The sequence below is a fragment of the Mercenaria mercenaria genome, chromosome 10 (assembly GCF_021730395.1).
Source record: "Mercenaria mercenaria strain notata chromosome 10, MADL_Memer_1, whole genome shotgun sequence".
Taxonomy (NCBI): Eukaryota; Metazoa; Mollusca; class Bivalvia; order Venerida; family Veneridae; genus Mercenaria; species Mercenaria mercenaria.
Genome location: NC_069370.1, coordinates 17012877 through 17035114, shown reverse-complemented (window position 1 = coordinate 17035114; position 22238 = coordinate 17012877). Strand labels below are relative to the sequence as shown.

Below are 22238 nucleotides of genomic sequence, written 5' to 3'. Positions count from 1 at the left end.
TCTGTCCAAATGATCAGCATTTGCATACGAAAGTTGGTAGGGTAAGGAATTTACATTATCACAGCAGTTTCGCCACAAGAGTACAGAGCATGTATGCAGCAGGAGTACACAGCATGTACGCCGCAGGACTCGGGCCAGGAGTACACAGCATGTACGCCGCAGGAGTACACAGCATGTACACCGCAGGAGTACACAGCATGTACGCCGCAGGGGTAGTACACCGCAGGCTCATTTGCATGTGAAAAGTGTATGTGCCGCGTACATGCTGCGTACTATTTCTCGCATACTAAATTCCTCCAGCGTACATCCTGTGTACTATGTAGTCCACAGCATGTACGCAGCAAGTAGTACGCGGCAGAGCTCATTTGCATGTCAAAAGTGTACTACAAACGTACTATCGGTGTATGTGCGGTGTATATCCTGCGTACTATTGATTTCAGTACACATCATGTACGCATCATATACGCTGTATGTACACAGCAAGAGTACGCAGCAGGCCTTTTTCTTCTGTAAGGGTAAAGCTCGAAACCTAGTTACAATACTGCAACTCTTTTTTAGTCTCAAATCTTCTTTTATGTAATTTATCTGCCATTTCAGTGTAGCTGCAATAGCTCATTTAAGGTACTTGAATAAATTATAAGTTGAATCCTCAATGTGTTTACATCAATCGCTGGATAGAAAATGACTTCATTGTAATCTGTCTTATTAACTTACCTAGCAGAGGTGTATTTTAATTGCAGCTATAACTTGTTTCTGATAGGTCCAAATTTTAACATATTTTACAACAAGAACATGAGTACTTGCTGTAATAAATAGTTGGTTCCCTTTTACTATTGTATATAACATCACGTGTGATGATGAAATCAAGTTATCACTGTAATTAACCATATACAACACACTAAATAGCTGTTCTTCTTTATTCTATATAAAATTCACATATTTGCAATGGCCGCAGCACACACCAGGACCAATTTAAAATGTAAAATGTCTGTAACTTACATTTTCTTAAAGAATATTGTCAGTTCTGAATAAAGAAATATAAAAAGTCGAGGTTAGGTCTGATGTGGGAAAATATTTTCAGTCAAACACTCAAACTACAAAATTAGCTAACAACGATCGAGACTGCAGATTGTAGAGGTGGTGTATGATCTAAGTATACATGGCAAATTCTGTAATGTTATTATTTCATTATGAAAAGGCTACCTACAGATGAAGCATAGATCTGTCATGTGATTTCAGCAAGAATTGAAAAGAAAATAATGAAACAAAACCTGAGGACAATTTGAATCCGCCATTATGCAACTATCATCTATTTCGCGCCATTTTTCTATTTAGTGAAAACAGAACTGTAAACAATTTCAATGTAATTTTTCCCAAAAACATGATTATCAGATAGGAAATGATCCTACTAAGAAAAGATGGGAAATGATCCTACTAAGAAAACAAATACTTGTACTCATATATGTTTTGTTAATAAATAAGGAAGGACAATTTCTACTGCTGAATGACTCAAAAAATTTGTCTGTATACTTCACTATTGACCCGTATTAAATCTTCTGGCAGTATGTTTTCCATCTTAAGCTGAATATAACAATAATCAACTTATTGTATGTAAAAGCAATGATATGAGACAATTTGACATAAAATCAATGATAATTCTGGTTTAAATGTCGTTTTTTATGGCGGCCATATTGGATTTAGGACGCCATCTTGCTTTTTTCAAAATTTCTAATTAATCTACGTTTTGTACAATATAGTAATCTAATGTTGTGCCAAATTTGGATCTCTTAAGATGCATAATTCTGTTGCTATAGGTCGATTCCAGAAATCCACAGTTTCATTTATTTTTTTAACATTTTTACCCCAAAATAGACATTTTGCATCATGCTTCTTTCCTACACTTTTAATATGTTGTTACATACATCCTGTAAAATACTTACACAAAAAATCAATTCTTTGCGAGTTTTTTCTTTTATTTGGCATTTCGGCCATAAATGGCCTTTACTAATGTCAGAGGTATGGGACTTGATCTAGTGAGGTTGGTAATTGACCTAGAAAAGAATAAATAAGTTTCAAAGTTATATGCCTTAAAGTAATAGCTATATATACTTGCTTGCAAAACTTTAACCAGGATTTTCTAAGTCCAAAAGGGAGCATTATTTGGCCAAAATGCATGTCAGAGGTATGGGACCTGATGCCATCACCTAGTTTTATAACCCCAAAGTTTCAATTCAATATCTGCATTACTTTTGGAGATAGCAACTTGCATGCAAAACTTTAACCAGGATTTTCTAAGTCCAAAAGGGGGCATAATTTGGCCAAAATACATGCCAGAGTTATGGGACTTGACCCAGTGAGGTTGGTAATTGACCTAGAAAAAGAAAAAATAAGTTTCAAAGCTATATGCCTTTAAATGATAGCCATATGTACTTGCATGCAAAACTTTAACCAAGGTGTGACGCCGATGCCGACGCCAACGCAAGGGTAAGTAGAATAGCTAGACTATTCTTTGAAAAGTCAAGCTAAAAATAATTTTCAAAGCTAAATGCCTTTAAATGATAGCCATATGTACTTGCATGCAAAACTTTAACCAAGATGTGACGCGGACGCCAACGCCAGGGTGAGCAGAAGTGCTAGACTATTCTTCGAATAGTCGAGCTAAAAACAAATTGGCGAGTCAAATAGCTCTTCCTATTCTTGGAATAGTCAAGCTAAAAATGCAAACAACTAAACAAACCTTTCATGACTGAATGACAGAGAATGGTCTGATAAATGGGCATCATGGATAACGGAACATATTCTTTATACTGTCTTCTTCCTATGAGCCAGGTTTCATGAAAAACAATCTTCAGTACTAAAAAAGGTATCTCTTGATCCGTATTAAGTGACTTACTAACTGACGGATGGACACACAGACAGACAGTTGCACAAATGAATGAATATGAAAAAATAAATTGATGTAAATATTATGACAAACAGGCAACAATGTGTCTCACAAGACTTTGGGCTAATGGGGCATCATTTCCTTGCAGCACACATTCTGTGATAATACAATGAAATAAATGGGGTGCTGTCTCCTTGCAGCATATGTTTTGTGAGTTTGTTTACTAATAACACAATGATTTATCTCTAAGTGATTTAACAAAATGAATAAATTTGACTAGATAATCAAATAATTACCGTCAGTATCTGGTACAACAGAGATCAAAGCAAGTGCAAACACAATAAAACATCCACCACCAGCAATATAGAGAACAACCAAAAACCACTTCATATGCTTGGCAAAAATATCAGCACATCTGAAAAAAAAACATAATAGGGAATACTCTAAAGCAATTAATAAAAATCAAATTCATATGTAAGAAGAATAGCCTGCCCTCCCCCACCCTCCTCAAGCTTTCTCAAAATAATTTAAACTAGAGCTATCACAAAAGGTGATTAATAAACATAGATGCCACACTGATACATGGAAAGTAAAATGTCACAATCATGACCTTTGACCTTCGAATGTGATCTTGACTCTGAATCTAGTGTACACAAGCTAACAACTGATGCTAGTTTTATGAAAATCCTTGCAGTAGTTATGGAACTGACATAAATTTAAGCTATTTGACCTTTGACCCATTGATGCGACCTTAACCTTGTACCTAATGACCTGTGTTGTACACTCTGCATGACCTCGGGTGAGTTTAACAAGTGAAATTTCATTCTAGTGGTTTATAAGATAAGGAGTGGACACAAATTTAAGCTAGCTGATCTTCGACCTTTATGTGTGACAAAGAGTTTCAACTTAGTGACCTGGACCATTTGCTCTACCCATCATCTTCATGAGCGGAACAATTGGAGATGCTTTTATGAAAAGCGGTTTAGATGACACTGAGCGGACATTTGACCTTTGACCTTCAGGTGTGACCTTGACCTTGGACGTAGTAACCAGGGTTATGTGCTCTGCATGTTGTCCTGATGAAGTAAATAATTTAATAATTTTTTATAAAAAGATTCCCTGCATTTTAAAGGCCAGGAGATGACAAAATTTTCAGCCCTTTAACTTCTGGCCACCCGTTGTGAACTTTGGACTTAGTGGCCTTGGTTGTCGCTCCACATGTCATCTTGCTCATAACAAAAACTGATGCTAATGGTATGAAAGTCTTCTGTATAGTTAAGAAGATACAGGGCAGATAAAAATTAAGCTTTTTGACCTTTGTTTTAAGTGTGGCCTTGACCTTAGACCTAGTGACCTAGGTTGTGCACTCTGCAAGTCCTCTTGTTGAGGTTACCAAATGGTACAAATTTTATGGAAACCTTTCAAGAGGTAAAAAAGGTATGGACCGGACACTAAAGAAAACTAGAATGTGTCTGTAGGAAACAGGGTGTGCCCCCCACTGGTACATTTGTCACAAATAAGGGGAAATAATTCAAATGTTTGCAGTCTTAATGGGGTATAATCTCAACAAACATTTTATGAAAAGGATTCATTATTCTAGGCCATATACTTTTTAAGCACATCACAAACAAAAAATCCACTATTTTGGCTATTTCAAGGGCCATAACCCTGTAATAAATGCCAAGATTCTAAGGAAGAATGCTAAGTGTGCAATGACACATCATGATAAAGACTCAAGCAAGGTTTCATGAATTTATATCAAATACTTTTTGAGCTAGGCACATAATTATGTGAAAATGTGCATTTTTTTAGTATTTCAGGGGCCATAACTAAAAATAGGGAGTGGAGCCAGCCAAAAATAAGAGGTGTGCAAGTTTATATCATGATAAAGACTTATGCAAGTTTTCAACCATTATATTACATACTTTTTGGGCTAGGTGCATCACAAGGTGAAAATGTGCATTTTTGACTATTTCAGGGGCCATAACTCTGAAAATAGGGGGCGGACCAAAATGAAAAATAGAAGGTGCGCAAGTTCATATCATGATTAAGACTCATGCAAGGTTTCATGAATCTATATCCAATACTTTTTGAGCGCTAGGCCTGACTAAGTTGAAAATGTGCATTTTTGACTATTTCGGGGGCCATAACTCTGAAAATAGGGGGCAGAGCCAGACGAAAAATAAGAGGTGCGCAAGTTCATATCATGATAAAGACTCAAGCAAGGTTTCATCAATTTATATCAAATACTTTTAGAGCTAGGTGCATCACATGGTGAAAATGTGCATTTTTGACTATTTCAGGGGCCATAACTTTAAAAATAGAGGGTGGAGCCTGCCAAAAAACAAGAGTTGTGCAAGTTTATATCATGATAAAGACTTATGCAAGATTTCAACCATTTATATTAAATACTTTTTGAGCTAGGTGCATCACAAGGTGAAAATGTGCATTTTTGACTATTTCAGGGGCCATAACTCTGGAAACAGGGGGGGCGGACCAAAATGAAAAATAGAAGGTGCGCAAGTTCATATCATGATTAAGACTCATGCAAAGTTTCATGAATCTATATCAAATACTTTTGAGCTAGGCATGTCACAAGGTGAAAAAGGCATTTTTGACTATTTCAGGGGCCATAACTCTGAAAATAGGGGGGCGGAGCCAGACGAAAAATAGGAGGTGCGCAAGTTCATATCATGATGAAGACTCAAGCAAAGTTTCATCAATTTATATCAAATACTTTTTGAGCTAGGCGCGTCACGAACTTCGGACGGACAGACGGATGCACAGACAAGACCAAATCTATATGCCCCTACCACTCATGGGGGTGGGGGGGGGGGCACAAAAAGACATGTGTGACCCAAATATAACCCTCATATACTTTGTATCTGGAGGTATAATAATAAAATGAGGTTCCAACAATATTTCTGTAGGGTTCGAGTATCTGCACATGATGCTTGCAGTTCACTTTTAAATGGATATAGCCTCTGGCAAAGGATATCAAACACTGTGCTATCATAACATGTTGTAGATACTGACTAATAATGGGGCTGATTGTGACTTTGCTCTATAAGCATTACACAAAATTGCAATTTGACAAGAATTAATTCTTTAAAACATCTTTGCAGTAAGTAATAGTGCAGCAAAGAGTATGGGCCCGGCACTTAGTAATCAAAGCAATATGTTAATACATTTTTCTCAATTTCTGTCACAAGTCTAAAATAAGATGTCCAGACCAATATTAGAACAAACTACCTATGGACACCAGATACCATATTCAGAATGAATCACTGAAATCTTAAATCCATGTAAAACTATTTAGTTTACAGCTATCTTTCCATGTATCTCAAATGGCTTTCACAAAATGTATCTCCTGACAGAAATCTGATCTCTTGTCCATCTAAGAAATGTGCTTAGTCTATTTCTTTCTTTTTGACAATTACAATCTGCCCATATATCATACTTATCACATGATTTTTCAGTGAACTACCAAAATATTAGAGTGAAATTTATCTGGTATTTTCAGAGTGAAAAATATCAAATATATTTTTCACTGGTGTGAAACTATGAAATGGATAAATTTAGTCAAAACATGAAATAAAAAGAAAATGTTTGTTTTACATGTATGATCAAAATATCTTTCACTCATGAACACAATATCTTACATTTTCACTCCCGGCTATGCCACTCATGAAAATATTGCATCTGGTGTTCATGCTGCGTTCACAGGTGAAAGATATTTACAATGAAACCAAAAAATATCCGCTATATATAACACAAATCATACTTTCCCACAACAATACAGGCAATACATGTACCAATAACACCGTAGAAACCCAGCCATGCTGCTTCCGTCTGAAATATATAAACAAGAGCAACATATTATTGTCCATAAGTACTGACCTGGCACTCATTAATTTTCACCAATATTTTCAAAAGTTTTAGTTAAAGAGATATTTATATCCTGAAAACATCTTTATTACATACTCATTTCTATTCTCCATTAAGTTACACTGGAACCGGAAAGGTCAATATTTTTCCATACACTGACGCCTGAATTTCATATTGTGTGCGTGACGTAATTCCATGTGTGTTGTTGCACTATTTTTTTTTCTATTTTGTTCAGTGTTGTCAATCATTTTCAGGCTATTTGCAAATTTATGATATTCACATTATATTTATACTTGTGGATGCGTATGTAATAAAAAGGTTATTATCTTTGCATCGGAAAATATGCACTCGTTCTTCAGTGGAAGAATATTGCGCTCCTAAAGTCGCGCAATATTTCCACTGAAGAACTCATGCATATTTCCCGATGCAAAATTTATAACCTATAAATATTGCTAAAATAACCTATATAGTTGACCGACAACATGATGTCATAGTGGTAAGGTGTCCGACTTCCATGCATATTACTACAGACATGTTTAAAACCTCAGACTGACCATTTTCTTTTTATTTCAATGTAAAGTACTGTCATAGATATTTATGCTTAAACACATATTTCACAAATTTTGTTTTCTCTTGTAGAGCTAGTAATTATTTTCTGGAAATACTGGAGACAAGTAATTTGTAATAAGATACTTTTAAAGATGTTTTGTTCAATATTTTCTACAATGGTGTACTTGAATATAAGTGTATTTCTTTCAATAAATGAGCCATAAAAATCATGGGGCCAGACTCCACGTATGTGCAGTCTGATCTGCACTGTTTACCATTCAATCAGTATTTACTTTTTGGTAAACACCCCTTTTAACCGCTATGGTACTGTCAAAATTGAAATATGGTTTTTTCATTATTTGACCTACTGACCTACTTTTTGATGGCACGTGACCCAATTTCGAACCTGACCTAGATGTCATCAAGATGAACATTCTGACTAATTTTTATGGAGATCCATTCACAAGTATGGCCTCTAGAGAGGTCACAAGGTTTTTCTATTTTTAGACCTACTGACCTAGTTTTTGACCGCACATGACCCTGTTTCAAACTTAACCTAGATATTATCAAGATGAACATTCAGACCAACTTTCATACAGATCCCATGAAAAATATGGCCTTTAGAGAGGTCACAAGGTTTTTCTATTATTTGACCTACTGACCTAGTTTTTGATGGCACGTGACCCACTTTCAAACTTGACCTAGATATCATCAAGATGAACATTCAGACCAACTTTCATACAGATCACATGAAAGATATGGCCTCTAGAGAGGTCACAAGGTTTTTCTATTATTTGACCTACTGACCTAGTTTTTGATGGCACGTGACCCACTTTCGAATTTGACCTAGATATCATCAAGGTGAACATTCTGACCAATTTTCATAAGATCTCATGAAATATATGGCCTCTAGAGAGGTCACAAGGTTTTTCTATTTTTAGACCTACTGACCTAGTTTTTGACCGCACGTGACCCAGTTTCAAACTTGACCTAGATATCATCAATATGAACATTCAGACCAACTTTCATACAGATCCCATGAAAAATATGGCCTTTAGAGAGGTCACAAGGTTTTTCTATTATCTGACCTACTGACCTAGTTTTTGAAGGCACCTGACCCAATTTCGAACTTGACCTAGATATCATCAAGATGAACGTTCTGACCAATTTTCATGAAGATCTTGTGAAATATATGGCCTCTAGAGAGGTCACAAGGTTTTTCTATTTTTAGACCTACTGACCTAGTTTTTGACCGCACGTGACCCAGTTTCGAACTTGACCTAGATATCACCAAGTTGAACATTCTGACCAACTTTCATAAAGATCCCGTGAAAAATGTGACCTCTAGAGTGGTCACAAGCAAAAGTTTACGCACGCACGCACAGACGGCAGACGCTGCGTGATCACAAAAGCTCACCTTGTCACTATGTGACAGGTTAGCTGAAAAATGATAACATTCCTTTCATGCAGAAAAATGTATACCTGCAGAACCAACTTTATTCAAGCTTTGAAGACATTTGCTTGGTGTATTATTGACTAGCTGAAATTAGCTAGTACATTCCAAGCCCACTAGCTATTCTCAAATTCCACTAGCATTTAGCTTGTATGCTTGTCTAAATTTGAACCCTGGTAAGGATTCCTCATACCTGTGATATGTCATGATCTTTGAGATTTACATCTAACACACCATTAAAACAACCAAGTATGCCCATAGATAACCCATAAATAAAGCATATCAACCAAAACGTCCGGTTTCTGAAAATCAAAATTTTACAATGAATAACATCAAAAAACATACGCTTTACATAAAACTGCAAACTGTTATGGAAACTTTCACATTAAATGTATTATGCTTTATGAAAACACCTCCATCATTCAGAAACTGAGATTTTTGCTGGTTTTTTTTTTTCATTTTAGATAATAAATATAAACTGAATCAAGATAATCAAATTCTTTTTGTATCTTTGTTTTGCTGGATTTTAAACAATTTTTCTTGTCTTTTCATAAAATTGTTAAACAAATAAAAAAGAATCAAATTCACACACTTTACCTTGCTAACTTGATAACACCGACTTTAAAGTCGAGCCTGACCATGGATGCCGTGGGGCTTGGAGGTAACGGCGGTTTCGAGGGGAAATATGTGAAGAACAACAAAAAACATAATGCTGACACACCAAATGCTAAAAATAAAAAAAAAAATTACAAATATACTAGATGTGTGCATCCATATGCCACTGGTGACCCCAATTCCTGTCGCCATATTGTTATATTTACTTATTGACAATGAATAACTAAATAAACTTTCATATTACCTCGGTTTGTTATGGACGACGGGATATGAATGATACAAATCATCGTAAAAAAACACAAAATGAAAGAATCTGAAAGAGTGAAAAAATATTCTTTTGTTGGTTCAGAAGGTGAGGAGTGTAAATACAAAACATGAGCTGTCGGAGGACTGTGAGCAACACTCAACTTGGAACAGACTTGTCTATTGAATTAAAATGAAAGGTGAAAACAGGGCAAAATTCGGTAAAAATTCAAAAAAGAGTTATGGAACCTGTTACATGCATGTCAGCTCATCACAGTGAACAAGTGTGTTTCAATCCATTCCCATTAGTGGGTACTGAAAATTATATTACCAGCCTTACATACAAAAACTTAACCAAAAACTGCTATGTCAAAAAGGGGGCATAATTTTGTAAAACTGCAAAATAGAGTTATGGAACTTGTGCAATGCAAGGCAATGTATTACAGTGAATAAGTGTGCGACGCTTCAATCCATTCCCACAAGTGTTACTGAGATACTAGCTTACATACAAAAACTTAACCAAAATGGGACGCTAACGCATGGGTGAGTCCCATTGCTTAACTATTCATTGAACAGTCAAGCTTATAAAATGCCAGGTGCACAACTTCATAAGCTGAACAACATTCAAACTGTTTTTCTGCAATAGTCTCAATTTCATTTGTATAGTACCAGTAACATATTTGCATGAAAAATACCAAGTTTCAGCTTGATTAGATTAGTTTTCAAGCTTTTATGGCATTTTCAGTAATGCGGGTCCCTGCGCCAATTTTCCTTCAAAATTGATGTTGCAACATATTCTTTAACCAGTTCTTCTAGCCAGAGGTGGTTTTTGCCCTATATCATAAATTTTCACTATAATTTGCATGCAAATTACACACTAACACTTTGAAATATACCAAATGTCTCCTCTAAAAGGTATATATAGGCAAAATTTAGAGTGTAAATGTGCATTTTTTTTTTTTTAAATACACCAAAAACAGTGAAAATGTGATTTTTTTGGTTTTTAGCATTTTTTGCAGCAAAATTTCAATGAAATGCTCATTTTTTAACAAAATCTGACAAACTAGTCCATTTATATCAATATCTGGACAAATCTCAATTTTTGCCCACATTTTCTTATAGGTCACAACCAGTTAAATAGTTTTCCCTATATATTCTATATAAAACCGACACTTTTTAAAGAGCTACCAAACATAGCTAGACCCATTTCAGAGAACAAATCCTTACCTCATTTTAAAGAGTTATGATAAAACTGATATAAAATGAAGAGAAAAGTAGGGTTAATGTATCTTCTAAGAGAGATTTCTCTAGTCACATTTGCTTACTGTAAACTGACATCAAAATCACACTGCTGTGACCTGGAAGTACTACTCATACTACAATTGAGATTCACTTCACCAAATACAACCTGCTCTCCCATCTTTCCTACCAAAATGTCACAAATACATCCACAATGAAATTTAAACAGAAACTAGCTTTAATTTAGACCTCTGTTGCCATGCCAAGTGAAAAATTAGTGTTCAAATACCTGGCAGCCATTACGCGACTAGACCAGATGGCTCCCAAGCTGGTTCCTTTAGTTTAGTTAGGCCAATAAAGTTTCACGACTGGATGAAATACTTTTCAAGATATGTGTGACACAAACTTTCAGACCCATTATGTATCTTTCTGACTAAGTCAAGGGACATACTTTGGCTTGCTGACTATATTCACAAACAAAACCCAGGTGCAAAACTTCATATCCTGAAAAATTATCTTATATGTTTTATGACTCTAGTTAAAATACTTTTTGAGACAAGTGCAACACAAACTTTTAAATCCTTTATGCATATTTTACCAAGTCAAGGGCCATAACTCTGGTCTGTCTGAGTGAAATTCCAGCAAAAATACCAGATTAACAGCTTCGTGAGCTATATAACAATTTTCTAATGTACTGTGAAATCATGTAATTTCGTCGGCACGAAATTTCGTGGTTTTGACCAAAACGGCTGTTTCGTGGGGACGTAAATTCGTGGATTTTCGTTTTTTTGAAAAAGAAAAAATCATAATTTCCACAGGAATAGATCTACTAGTACTTCTGCCCTTACAGGTGAAACCTACACGTGTCAAACAGCGCTACCATGGTTACCGAATTTGCAATCAACGCCGCGGGAATTTAGCGAGTGATCATGTGCCAATTAAAGACTGCGTTATCTATATTTATACGACCCCTAATTTGCAAAACTTTTTAAAACTGTGAAATATTCAATGAGAAAAGTTGGCGCCAATTAAAAAGTGTCAAAACCGTAGCACCTTGCACAATTAGCATTCATAATCGAAACAACATCTGATCGTGTTTTAAACAAGAACTATTTATTATACTGCAAATCAAAACACACCATTATAGATTTAAATAATGTAGTGCTAGTATAACCATAATAATTCTTACATAAACTATTATAAACTGGTCCGACTTTTTTTTTGGCAAAATGAATGCGCGTCTGCATCTAAAATTACAAGCTGTTGAACTTGTGCATGTGTTATTTCCTGCAGAGAAACGTGTAATGTGAATTAGGTATTAATGCACTGGATACAAATCTTACAATTAATTTGTAATATTTAATAGTTCCAAAGTCGTAGTTTTTTACTACATGTCAGCAAAAATAAAGGCTAGTGTATAAACATTGCATAGCGGGGCCGAAAAAAATCATATAACAGCCGTATTATAGTGTAGTTGGCACGTGGCGCTACGTCAAACTTCTATATTTAGTATCTACTTTCACTTTGACAAACATGTCATAAACAAACCACGGGTACATTTCTAAATGAAATAGTCGGTTTTGTTTCCACGCATACTTCTGTTTATCGTTGATGGAGTCTCCATAAACTACACGAAAGCTGCAGGTTAGTACTACCGCATGCATACAACTACGAATCAGATCGAATGGCTATGGTGTCTTTTTTGGCGACTTTGCGTACAATTAAAAATTATCGTGGGCATAATTTGTTCGTTGGGACTTAAATTTGTGGTTGAACTCAACCACGAAATCCACAAAAATTAATCCACCACGAATAATAATGATTTCACAGTATCAGGATTTCAGGTCAAATACTTTAGGTATCCTCAACACTTACTCAGATACTGTAAAAGCAGAAATTTCTATGGCGATTTAAATTTCGCTATATATGCGAGACCCTACATCTCGGAAAAATTAATCCTCACGTAAATATTCACCAAAACTATAATTCAAATTCAAGCAGGATACCAGTTTTACAATATCATGAATATTAAACCGCGCAAACTTGCAAATTTCTGACCCAGCGAAAATATGTGCTTTTACAGTCGATTGATGGACAGGACAAATGGACAAGGGTAAGTCTCTGGAAAAGTGCAAACATCAATAATTCAATACTTAGTTCTATATTTTTGCATTGTGTCTAAACAATAACATCGAGCTAGATAGACCATTAAAATGGCTGAAGAATTGATGTAAGTTGGTAAGTTTCAATAAACCGCATATCACTTACATTTTTGAAAAACTATTGAAATTCCTCTAAAGATGTTCAAAAGAACTGGATACATGCATTCTCATACCTAACACAGTCACATGACCCATTAAAGCACAAATTTTGCTGTCATGGAGGTTCTAAATTGTCACATAACTTTTAGGACAACCTCAGACTTCTTAAAATACGAAAGAACAAACAAAATATTTAAGCTTCTCATATGATATTTCAATAATAGTTCCCTATTTTATTTTCTTAACAAGAGCTGTCACTAATGGTGACAAATGCCCCCGCAGCGCCTTGACCTTTGACCTGGTGACCTTGACCTTTGACCTGGTGACCCCAAAGTCAATAGGGGTCGTGTACTCAATAAGTACTATCAGTATGTGAAGTCTGAAGGTCCCGGGTGCAGTGGTTCGCGAGTAAAGTGCCTTCATGCAAAAAGTTAACATTGTGACGAACGAACGAATGGATGGACAGTTGAAAACTAACATGCTTCCCTTCGGGGGCATAAACAAGAGGACCATGATGGTCCTGAATCGCTCACCTATCCCCACATGACCCAGTGTTGAACTGAGTATGACGTCGTTATTTCTATTATTTGACATAGTGACCTAGTTTTTGAGCACAAGTGACCTAGATATCATCAAGATAAAAAATTCTGACCAATTTTCATGAAGATCCATTGAAAAATATGGCCTCTAGAGAGGTTACAAGGTTTTTCTATTATTTGACCTAATGACCTAGTTTTTGGAGGCACGTGACCCACTTTTAAATTTGACCTAGATATCATCAAGCTGAACATTCTCACCAATTTTCATGAAGATCTCGTGAAAAATATGGCCTCTAGAGAGGTCACAAGGTTTTTCTATTTTTGACTACTGACTATTTCTTACCCATGACCCAGTTTCGAACTTGACCTAGATATCATCAAGTGAACATCTACCATTTTCTGAATCCATTGAAAAAGGCCTCTAAGAGGTCACAAGGTTTTCTATTTTCAGACCTACTGACCTAGTTTTGACCCACTGACCAGTTTCGAACTGACCTAGATATCATCAATGAACATTCTGACCAATTTCATGAGATCATGAAAATATGGCCTCTAGAGAGGTCACAAGGTTTTTCTATTTTTAGACCTACTGACCTAGTTTTTGACCCACGTGACCCAGTTTCGAACTTGACCTAGATATCATCAAGGTGAACATTCTGACCAATTTTCATGAAGATCCATTGAAAAATATGGCCTCTAGAGAGGTCACAAGGTTTTTCTATTTTTAGACCTACTGACCTAGTTTTTGACCGAAACGTGACCCAGTTTCGAACTTGACCTAGATATCATCAAGGTGAACATTCTGACCAATTTCATGAAGATCCATTGAAAAATATGGCCTCTAGAGAGGTCACAAGGTTTTCTATTTTTAGACCTACTGACCTAGTTTTTGACCGCACATGACCCAGTTTCGAACTTGACCTAGATATCATCAAGCTGAACATTCTGACCAATTTTCATGAAGATCCATTGAAAATATGGCCTCTAGAGAGGTCACAAGGTTTTTCTATTTTTAGACCTACTGACCTAGTTTTTGACCGCACTGACCCAGTTTCGAACTTGACCTAGATATCATCAAGTGAACATTCTGACCAATTTCATGAAGATCCATGAAAAATGGCCTCTAGAGTGGGTTTTCATTAACAGAAGTTTTTGACGACGTGACCCATCAACTTGACGATATCATCGTGACATTCTGACCCGAGTCTGATTGCTCAAAGTCACAAGTTTTCTATTTTGTGACCAGTTGAGCACATGACCCATTTCAACTGACCAGATATCATCAAGGTGAACATCTGACCAACTTTCATAAAGATCCCATGAAAATGGAGGCCTCTAGAGGGTCACGAAAGGTTTTCGACGGTACGACGGGACAGGACGTGCGAACAGGACCTGATCATCAAAGGGAATTCACTTGTCACTTAATACAGTGACTCAAAAGAAAGTCACAGATGGGAACACAGTACAAGAGGACAAGGATCAGCGGACACAAGGTACTACTTTACATAAATAGGAACGGGGAACAAGACAAAGAAAAGTGAATCAATCCTTACACACAGACCCAAAAAAACACAAAGGGAACTAGGTAAAAAGCAGAAAAACATTACAACTTAGGATCAGCCAACAAGTTATCAAACGTAGGGCACACTCCAAAACAAACCACTACTCAAAAACAGAAACAATCAACAATGGAACAACTGGATGGGCAACCAAAATAAGGGAGGCAGAAATACTTAGAAAGACGAGAAAGGGGATGCTAAACAAGGGATAAGCAATGGGAGGGGGCAATAGGGGGAGTGAGGAGAAAGAGGAAAGAGATGCTAACAATAAGCAAGACAACATATGCAACACAAATAACACGACAGAAAGCAAGTCCTAATACTCGAAAAATATCAAACGAAATATTGGCTATTTCAAACACAGCATAACCTCTTAACCTATAAATTCATCACTGGAAACACAGAAATGTTTTGTTCAAGAATTCATTTGTTTTGGGATAAAGCATCATTAAATTTTAGGAGCAGTATTTCAGTAAATATAATGGCAGACAGTGAATCTAACCAGTGTCCCTGGATTCTGTAACGGTGCTTATCTGTTCTTCGCAAGTATCTGCAAACATGACGGTCCTACTCAATCAAACTGTGAAAATATTCAACGTCACAGTTACTGATGGCAAACTGTGAATGTAAAGAGTCATAAACTAAAGGATGCATGGAAAAACAAACATGCAAGGATGGTCTGTCCCCACCGATAATATTTCACGTTTGTCATGAGACATAACCACGTGAATAACCATGTGAAAAGTAACAAGACTCAGTGATTTCACAAACTGTTTAAGAAAATTCTATGCACATATACTGATCAAAACTTAATTGTAAGGAGAGTCTTAAACTAAAGGATGCATGAAAATACAAACTCCAAAGATGTCTCCCCACCTTTGGATACATAATTTGCATGTTGGGGGTCATGAGGCCATAACCACGGAATAACATTCATGAAAATTTTAAACAATCATTTTTCCAATACTAAAGATTAAAAGAACAACTTCATCACTATAACAATTTTTATTAGAAATTATTTGTACGAGGAGATAGATGTTGTTAATTTATATAAAATTGAACATACAATTTTACAAATCTCATAACTGTCTCCCCTGACATATTTAGAGAAAATAACAACATAAATTTAGTGTTAGGAAGCAATCACTGACTCATATGGAAACAAAAAACATATTTTATGAAAATAAACAATTTCATTATTCTAATATACAAAAATAAAAAAACATTCTGGAACAACACTTCAAAGACGTTTGATTTTGAATTTTGATTGGGGAACATCAGAAGCTAATTTTCATTAAAATTCATTCAAGAGTAATGTTTCTGACTGAATTTTGCTGGAGCACACAAAATTCTAGAGAAAAAAACAAATCAATTGTAAGGAGGCTAAGGAACAATGAACCAAAAGAACAGACTCAATTAAGAAACAAACAAATAATAATATTGAAAGAAAAAATCAACGTATATTCTAGGACCAGAGCTAAAAGGGTACCGATAGGGTACGGACCATGAGAACCAATTTTTCCATTCCTCATGTTATAATAGCTAAAAACATGCTAAAAAAGAAGTTCAGGTGAGCCTAAAACCAAGACATACCATCACATAGCTCATTAAAAAAAGTTCTGGTCACAAAGAAGAGTGACTCATACCCCCACCATACGGTCTTGTCACAGAAGAATGGCAACCATAAGGAATCTTAAAAATACTTTGGAGTATTTCATCCTGGGCTTCCACATATAAGTAATACTAGTATAATACTAGTATAGTAATACTAGTAAATATATTAAATCTCTAATATTAGAGATACACTAAAAGTGAATACAAAAAAGTGTCTTACCGACCCATGTTACCACGGAAAAATGTTTTTACTTTTTACATAGGACTTATAATAAAAAAGTTAGAAAAATACCTGAAATATTGAAAATCTAAAAATAGGATTTCTAAAAATAGACTAATTCCTGGAATTTAAGGGGAAGAAACTCAGTACAAAGGTTAAAAAAAGGTTACTTCCCTTTGGCTCTAAGCCAATCAGAATAAGATATAGTGAAAATACATCAAAATTAACCTTAAATTCTAGGTAAAAGGGGACACAATTCAAGAAAAATAGTGTCAGAGTTATGCACCTTGTGTCACATGATGTGGGTGATGAGGTGGAACATCTATTTTAAGTCTGAATCAAATCCATTCAGTAGTAATTGAGATATAGTGAAAATACATCAAAATTAACCTTAAATTCTAAGTAAAAAGGGGCATAATTCATGAAAAATTGGTGTCAGAGTTATGCACCTTGTGTCACATGATGTGGGTGATGAGGTGGAACATCTATTTTAAGTTTGAATCAAATCCTTTTAGTAATAATTGAGATATAGTGAAAATACATCAAAATCAACCTTAAATTTAAAGTAAAAGGGGACATAATTCATAAAACATTTACGTCAGAGTTAAGCATCTTATGTCACATCATCTGGGTGATGAGGTGGAACAACTATTTTAAGTTTGAATCAAATCCATTTAGTAATAACTGAGATATAGTGAAAATACAACAAAATTAACCTTAAATTCTAAGTAAAAGGGGACATAATTCATGAAAACTTGGTGTCAGAGTTATGCACCTTGTGTCACATGATGTGGGCACATGATGTGGGTGATGAGGTGGAACATCTATTTTAAGTTTGAATCAAATCCTTTTAGTAGTAACTGAGATAAAGTGAAAATACATCAAAATCAACCTTAAATTCTTAGTAAAAAAGGGCATAATTCATAAAAAAAATGGTGTCAGAGTTATGCACCTTATGTCACATGATGTGGGTGATGAGGTGGAACATCTATTTTAAGTTTGAATCAAATCCATTTAGTAATAACTGAGATATAGTGAAAATACAACAAAATTAACCTTAAATTCTAAGTAAAAGGGGACATAATTCATGAAAACTTGGTGTCAAGAGTTATGCACCTTGTGTCACATGATGTGGGTGATAAGGTGGAACATGTATTTTAAGTTTGAATCAAATCCATTTGGTAATAACTGAGATAATAGATTTCGGGACGGGACGGGACGCGACGCGACGGGACGCGACAAAACTGACTCCTATATACCCCCCTCAAACATGTTTGGTGGGGGTATAAATATCATATTCTAGAAACAAGTAATAAATAATTATTCCCTGTGCAAAGAAACAAACGTTATCTCATAGGCTTTCAAAAGCATATTGCTTTTATGCTGACAAAGATATCTTAACAGTTTTTAGGAATCTGACAACACATTTTTGTTACTGTGGTAATTTATTTTTTCTTTATAAAGTATTCAATATGGTAAAAATTTACAACATAATTTATAAACAGATGTTTTGATAAATGCCACCTTCTGTAGAATGATTCTCTATGTCTAGTATGGCCCCAAACAGATGATTCAAAAAGAAATGAAGTCAGAGTGATAAAATAACACTCAGACATTCACCCGCATTTCATGGAAATTTAATGACATTGAGGAACAATATATTCATTTATTGGCTTTTACGACTTTTATGCTAGAATAGCATTAGCACATTTTCATTTCATTTTAAAACATCATCAGCATCCTTTGAGTTACTTTGGTACCCCTGAACTACTGGACTCGGGCACAAACCAATCTTTCAGGATTCGACAGATTTTAAAACATGAAAAAACATGCATAATCTCTATACTTCAGAATTATGACACAAACTCAATAATTATTATGAAAATTGAAGGTCATTATTGAAAAACATTGATATTTAAGCTTCCATTATAGCCTTACAGTCTTTATAATTGAGCATGTAAATGTAATAATAAATCAGCTATTATTTTAAAGCAAAAACAGCCATAACAGTATGCCATTTTAACACAGAAAGTATGAATCATTTCAGATATTCATTTGCGATATATAACTAATTTATAATTACCTGCGGATGAACTGTTTGATGAGTTTGATGCTGATGATAAACTTTCACCAATACTGAAAATCTGTAGACTGAAAATTAAAAACATTACAAAATTTATGCAATGTAAGAATGGAAAGGGTCATTAAAAGTAAATTTGTTAGTTATAGCTACAAATAGTTTTTTCTGAACACATTGCTATAAACTTTATTTATATTTGTATAAAATGTTTACAATCATTTCTTTCACTCCAAAAGAAGCAAAATTGAAAAACAAAAATGCAAGTTAACTTTGACATTATTCCATTTCTTTTTCATAAAATTTTGTGGTTTTGGCAAACTGCCTAATGTGTGGTGAAATGAATTAGTGAATTTCATATTTTATAGAAAAAGATAAAATCTATTATGGCATTTTGTACAGTTAATTTAATTCATGCGTTTGGTACAACATCATATTTGTGACTTTAAATAAATGGTTCCCCCATGAATATTAATACTTTAAGAAGGAACAAAAGCCAATTACAGTATACCTAGAATTCAGTGCCACTGTGTTATTCTTGTGTAGCTTCTGTACAGGTACAAGGTAAGGACCTGTAAAGAAAAGTTTTCTTCTTTAATCCTTAATTCTGCAAGTGCATGCTTACCACAAATAAATAAGTTGTAAGTTGTCCTATTTTTAGTAACACTGACTTTGACTTAAAGTGACCTTGACTCTAGAGGCCAAAAAAACAATAACCCATCCTTTCTTTCCTATTAAGCAAAGTAAATTCATAGTTCCATTGCAATATCTCATTCCTAACTATTGAGCGGAAATATTTTTTCTATTTCTAGTAACAGCAACCCCAAATACAATCTAAAGCTAATTCTGACAGCATATCAATTGTAAATAAAGTCATAAACCGGAAACAACTTTTCTGATGTCTCAAGCTAAAAAAGCTATTTTTAGTAACTAAGAAGTTGACCCGATGGCATCTAAATGGTTCCTGTTTTTTTAATTATCAAAAAAACAAACAAGAGGACCATGATGGTCCTGAATCGCTCACCTCTTCCCACATGACCCAGTTTTGAGTATGACGTCGTTTTTTCTATTATTTGACTTAGTGACCTAGTTTTTGAGCTCATGTGACCCAGTTTTGAACTTGACCTAGATATTATCATGATAAAAGTTCTGACCAATTTTCATGAAGATCCATTGAAAAATATGGTCTCTGGTAGAGAGGTCACAAGGTTTTTCTATTATTTGACCTATTTACCTAGTTTTCGAAGGTCATGACCTTGTTTTGAACTTAAGCTAGATATCATCAAGGTGAACATTCTCACTAATTTTCATGAAGATCTCATGAAAAGTATGGCCTCTAGAGAGGTCACAAGGTTTTTCTATTTTTATACCTACTGGCCTAGTTTTGAAACTGACCTAGATATCATCAAGGTGAACATTAAGATCAATTTTCATGAAGATCCATTGAAAAATATGGCCTCTAGAGAGGTCAAAAGATTTTTCTAATTTTAGACCTACTGACCTAGTTTGTGACCTCAGTTGACCGAGTTTCAAACTTGACCTAGATATCATCTTGATAAACATTCAGACCAACTTTCATACAGATCCCATGAAAAGTATGGCCTCTAGAGAGGTCACAAGGTTTTTTTATTATTTGACCTACTGACCTAGTTTTTTAGGGCACGTGACCCAGTTTCAAACTTGACCTAGATATCATCAAGGTGAACATTCTTACCAATTTTCATGAAGATCTATTCAAGGGTATGGCCTCTAGAGAGGTCACAAGGTTTCTCTATTTCAAGACCTACTGACCTAGTTTTTGATTGCAGTTGACCCAGTTTCAAACTTGACCTATATATCATCAAGATAAACATTCAGACTAACTATCATACAGATCACATGAAAAAATGGCCTCTAGAGAGGTCACAACGTTTTTTCATTATTTGACCTACTGACCTACTTTTTGAAGGCACGTGACCCACTTTCGAACTTGACCTAGATATCATCAAGATGAACACTCTCACCAATTTTTATGGAGATCCATTCACAAGTATGGCCTCTAGAGAGGTCACAAGGTTTCTCTATTTTTAGAACTACTGACCTAGTTTTTGACCGCACATGACCCTGTTTCAAACCTGACCTAGATATCATCAAGATGAACATTCAGACCAACTTTCATACAGATCCCACGAAAAATATGGCCTTTAGAGAGGTCACAAGGTTTTTCTATTATTTGACCTACTGACCTAGTTTTTGATGGCACGTGACCCACTTTCGAACTTGACCTAGATATCATCAAGATGAACATTCAGACCAACTTTCATACAGACCCCATGAAAAATATGGCCTCTAGAGAGGTCACAAGGTTTTTCCATTATTTGACCTACTGACCTAGTTTTTGAAGGCACATGATCCACTTTCGAACTTGACCTAGATATCATCAAGGTGAACATTCTCACCAATTTTCATGAAGATCTCATGAAATATATGGCCTCTAGAGAGGTCACAAGGTTTTTCTATTTTTAGACCTACTGACCTAGTTTTTGATCGCACGTGACCCAGTTTCGAACTTGACCTAGATATCATCAAGATGAACATTCAGACCAACTTTCATACAGATTCCGTGAAAAGTATGGCCTTTAGAGAGGTCACAAGGTTTTTCTATTATCTGACCTACTTACCTAGTTTTTGAAGGCACGTGACCCCGTTTCGAACTTGACCTAGATATCATCAAGATGAACATTCAGACCAACTTTCATACAGACCCCATGAAAAATATGGCCTCTAGAGAGGTCACAAGGTTTTTCTATTATTTGACCTACTGACCTAGTTTTTGAAGGCACATGACCCACATTCGAACTTGACCTAGATATCATCAAGGTGAACATTCTCACCAATTTTCATGAAGATCTCATGAAATATATGGCCTCTAGAGAGGTCACAAGGTTTTTCTATTTTTAGACCTACTGACCTAGTTTTTGATCGCACGTGACCCAGTTTCAAACTTGACCTAGATATCATCAAGATGAACATTCAGACCAACTTTCATACAGATTCCGTGAAAAGTATGGCCTTTAGAGAGGTCACAAGGTTTTTCTATTATCTGACCTACTGACCT

General features: G+C 35.3%; 1 protein-coding gene across 1 annotated transcript in view; it reads right to left on the bottom strand.

Annotated features, from left to right (window-relative positions):
* Positions 1 to 22238, bottom strand: part of LOC123559751 (solute carrier family 49 member 4 homolog) — a 57530-nt gene that overhangs the window by 24781 nt on the left and 10511 nt on the right. Inside the window, exons 7-13 of the mRNA XM_053516783.1 lie at positions 19653 to 19713; positions 19148 to 19215; positions 15733 to 15780; positions 9372 to 9501; positions 8968 to 9076; positions 6669 to 6736; positions 3181 to 3299 (exon numbers count right to left, since the gene is read on the bottom strand). Coding sequence (XP_053372758.1) covers positions 3181 to 3299; positions 6669 to 6736; positions 8968 to 9076; positions 9372 to 9501; positions 15733 to 15780; positions 19148 to 19215; positions 19653 to 19713 — 603 coding nt within the window. The remainder of the gene's footprint in view (positions 1 to 3180; positions 3300 to 6668; positions 6737 to 8967; positions 9077 to 9371; positions 9502 to 15732; positions 15781 to 19147; positions 19216 to 19652; positions 19714 to 22238) is intronic.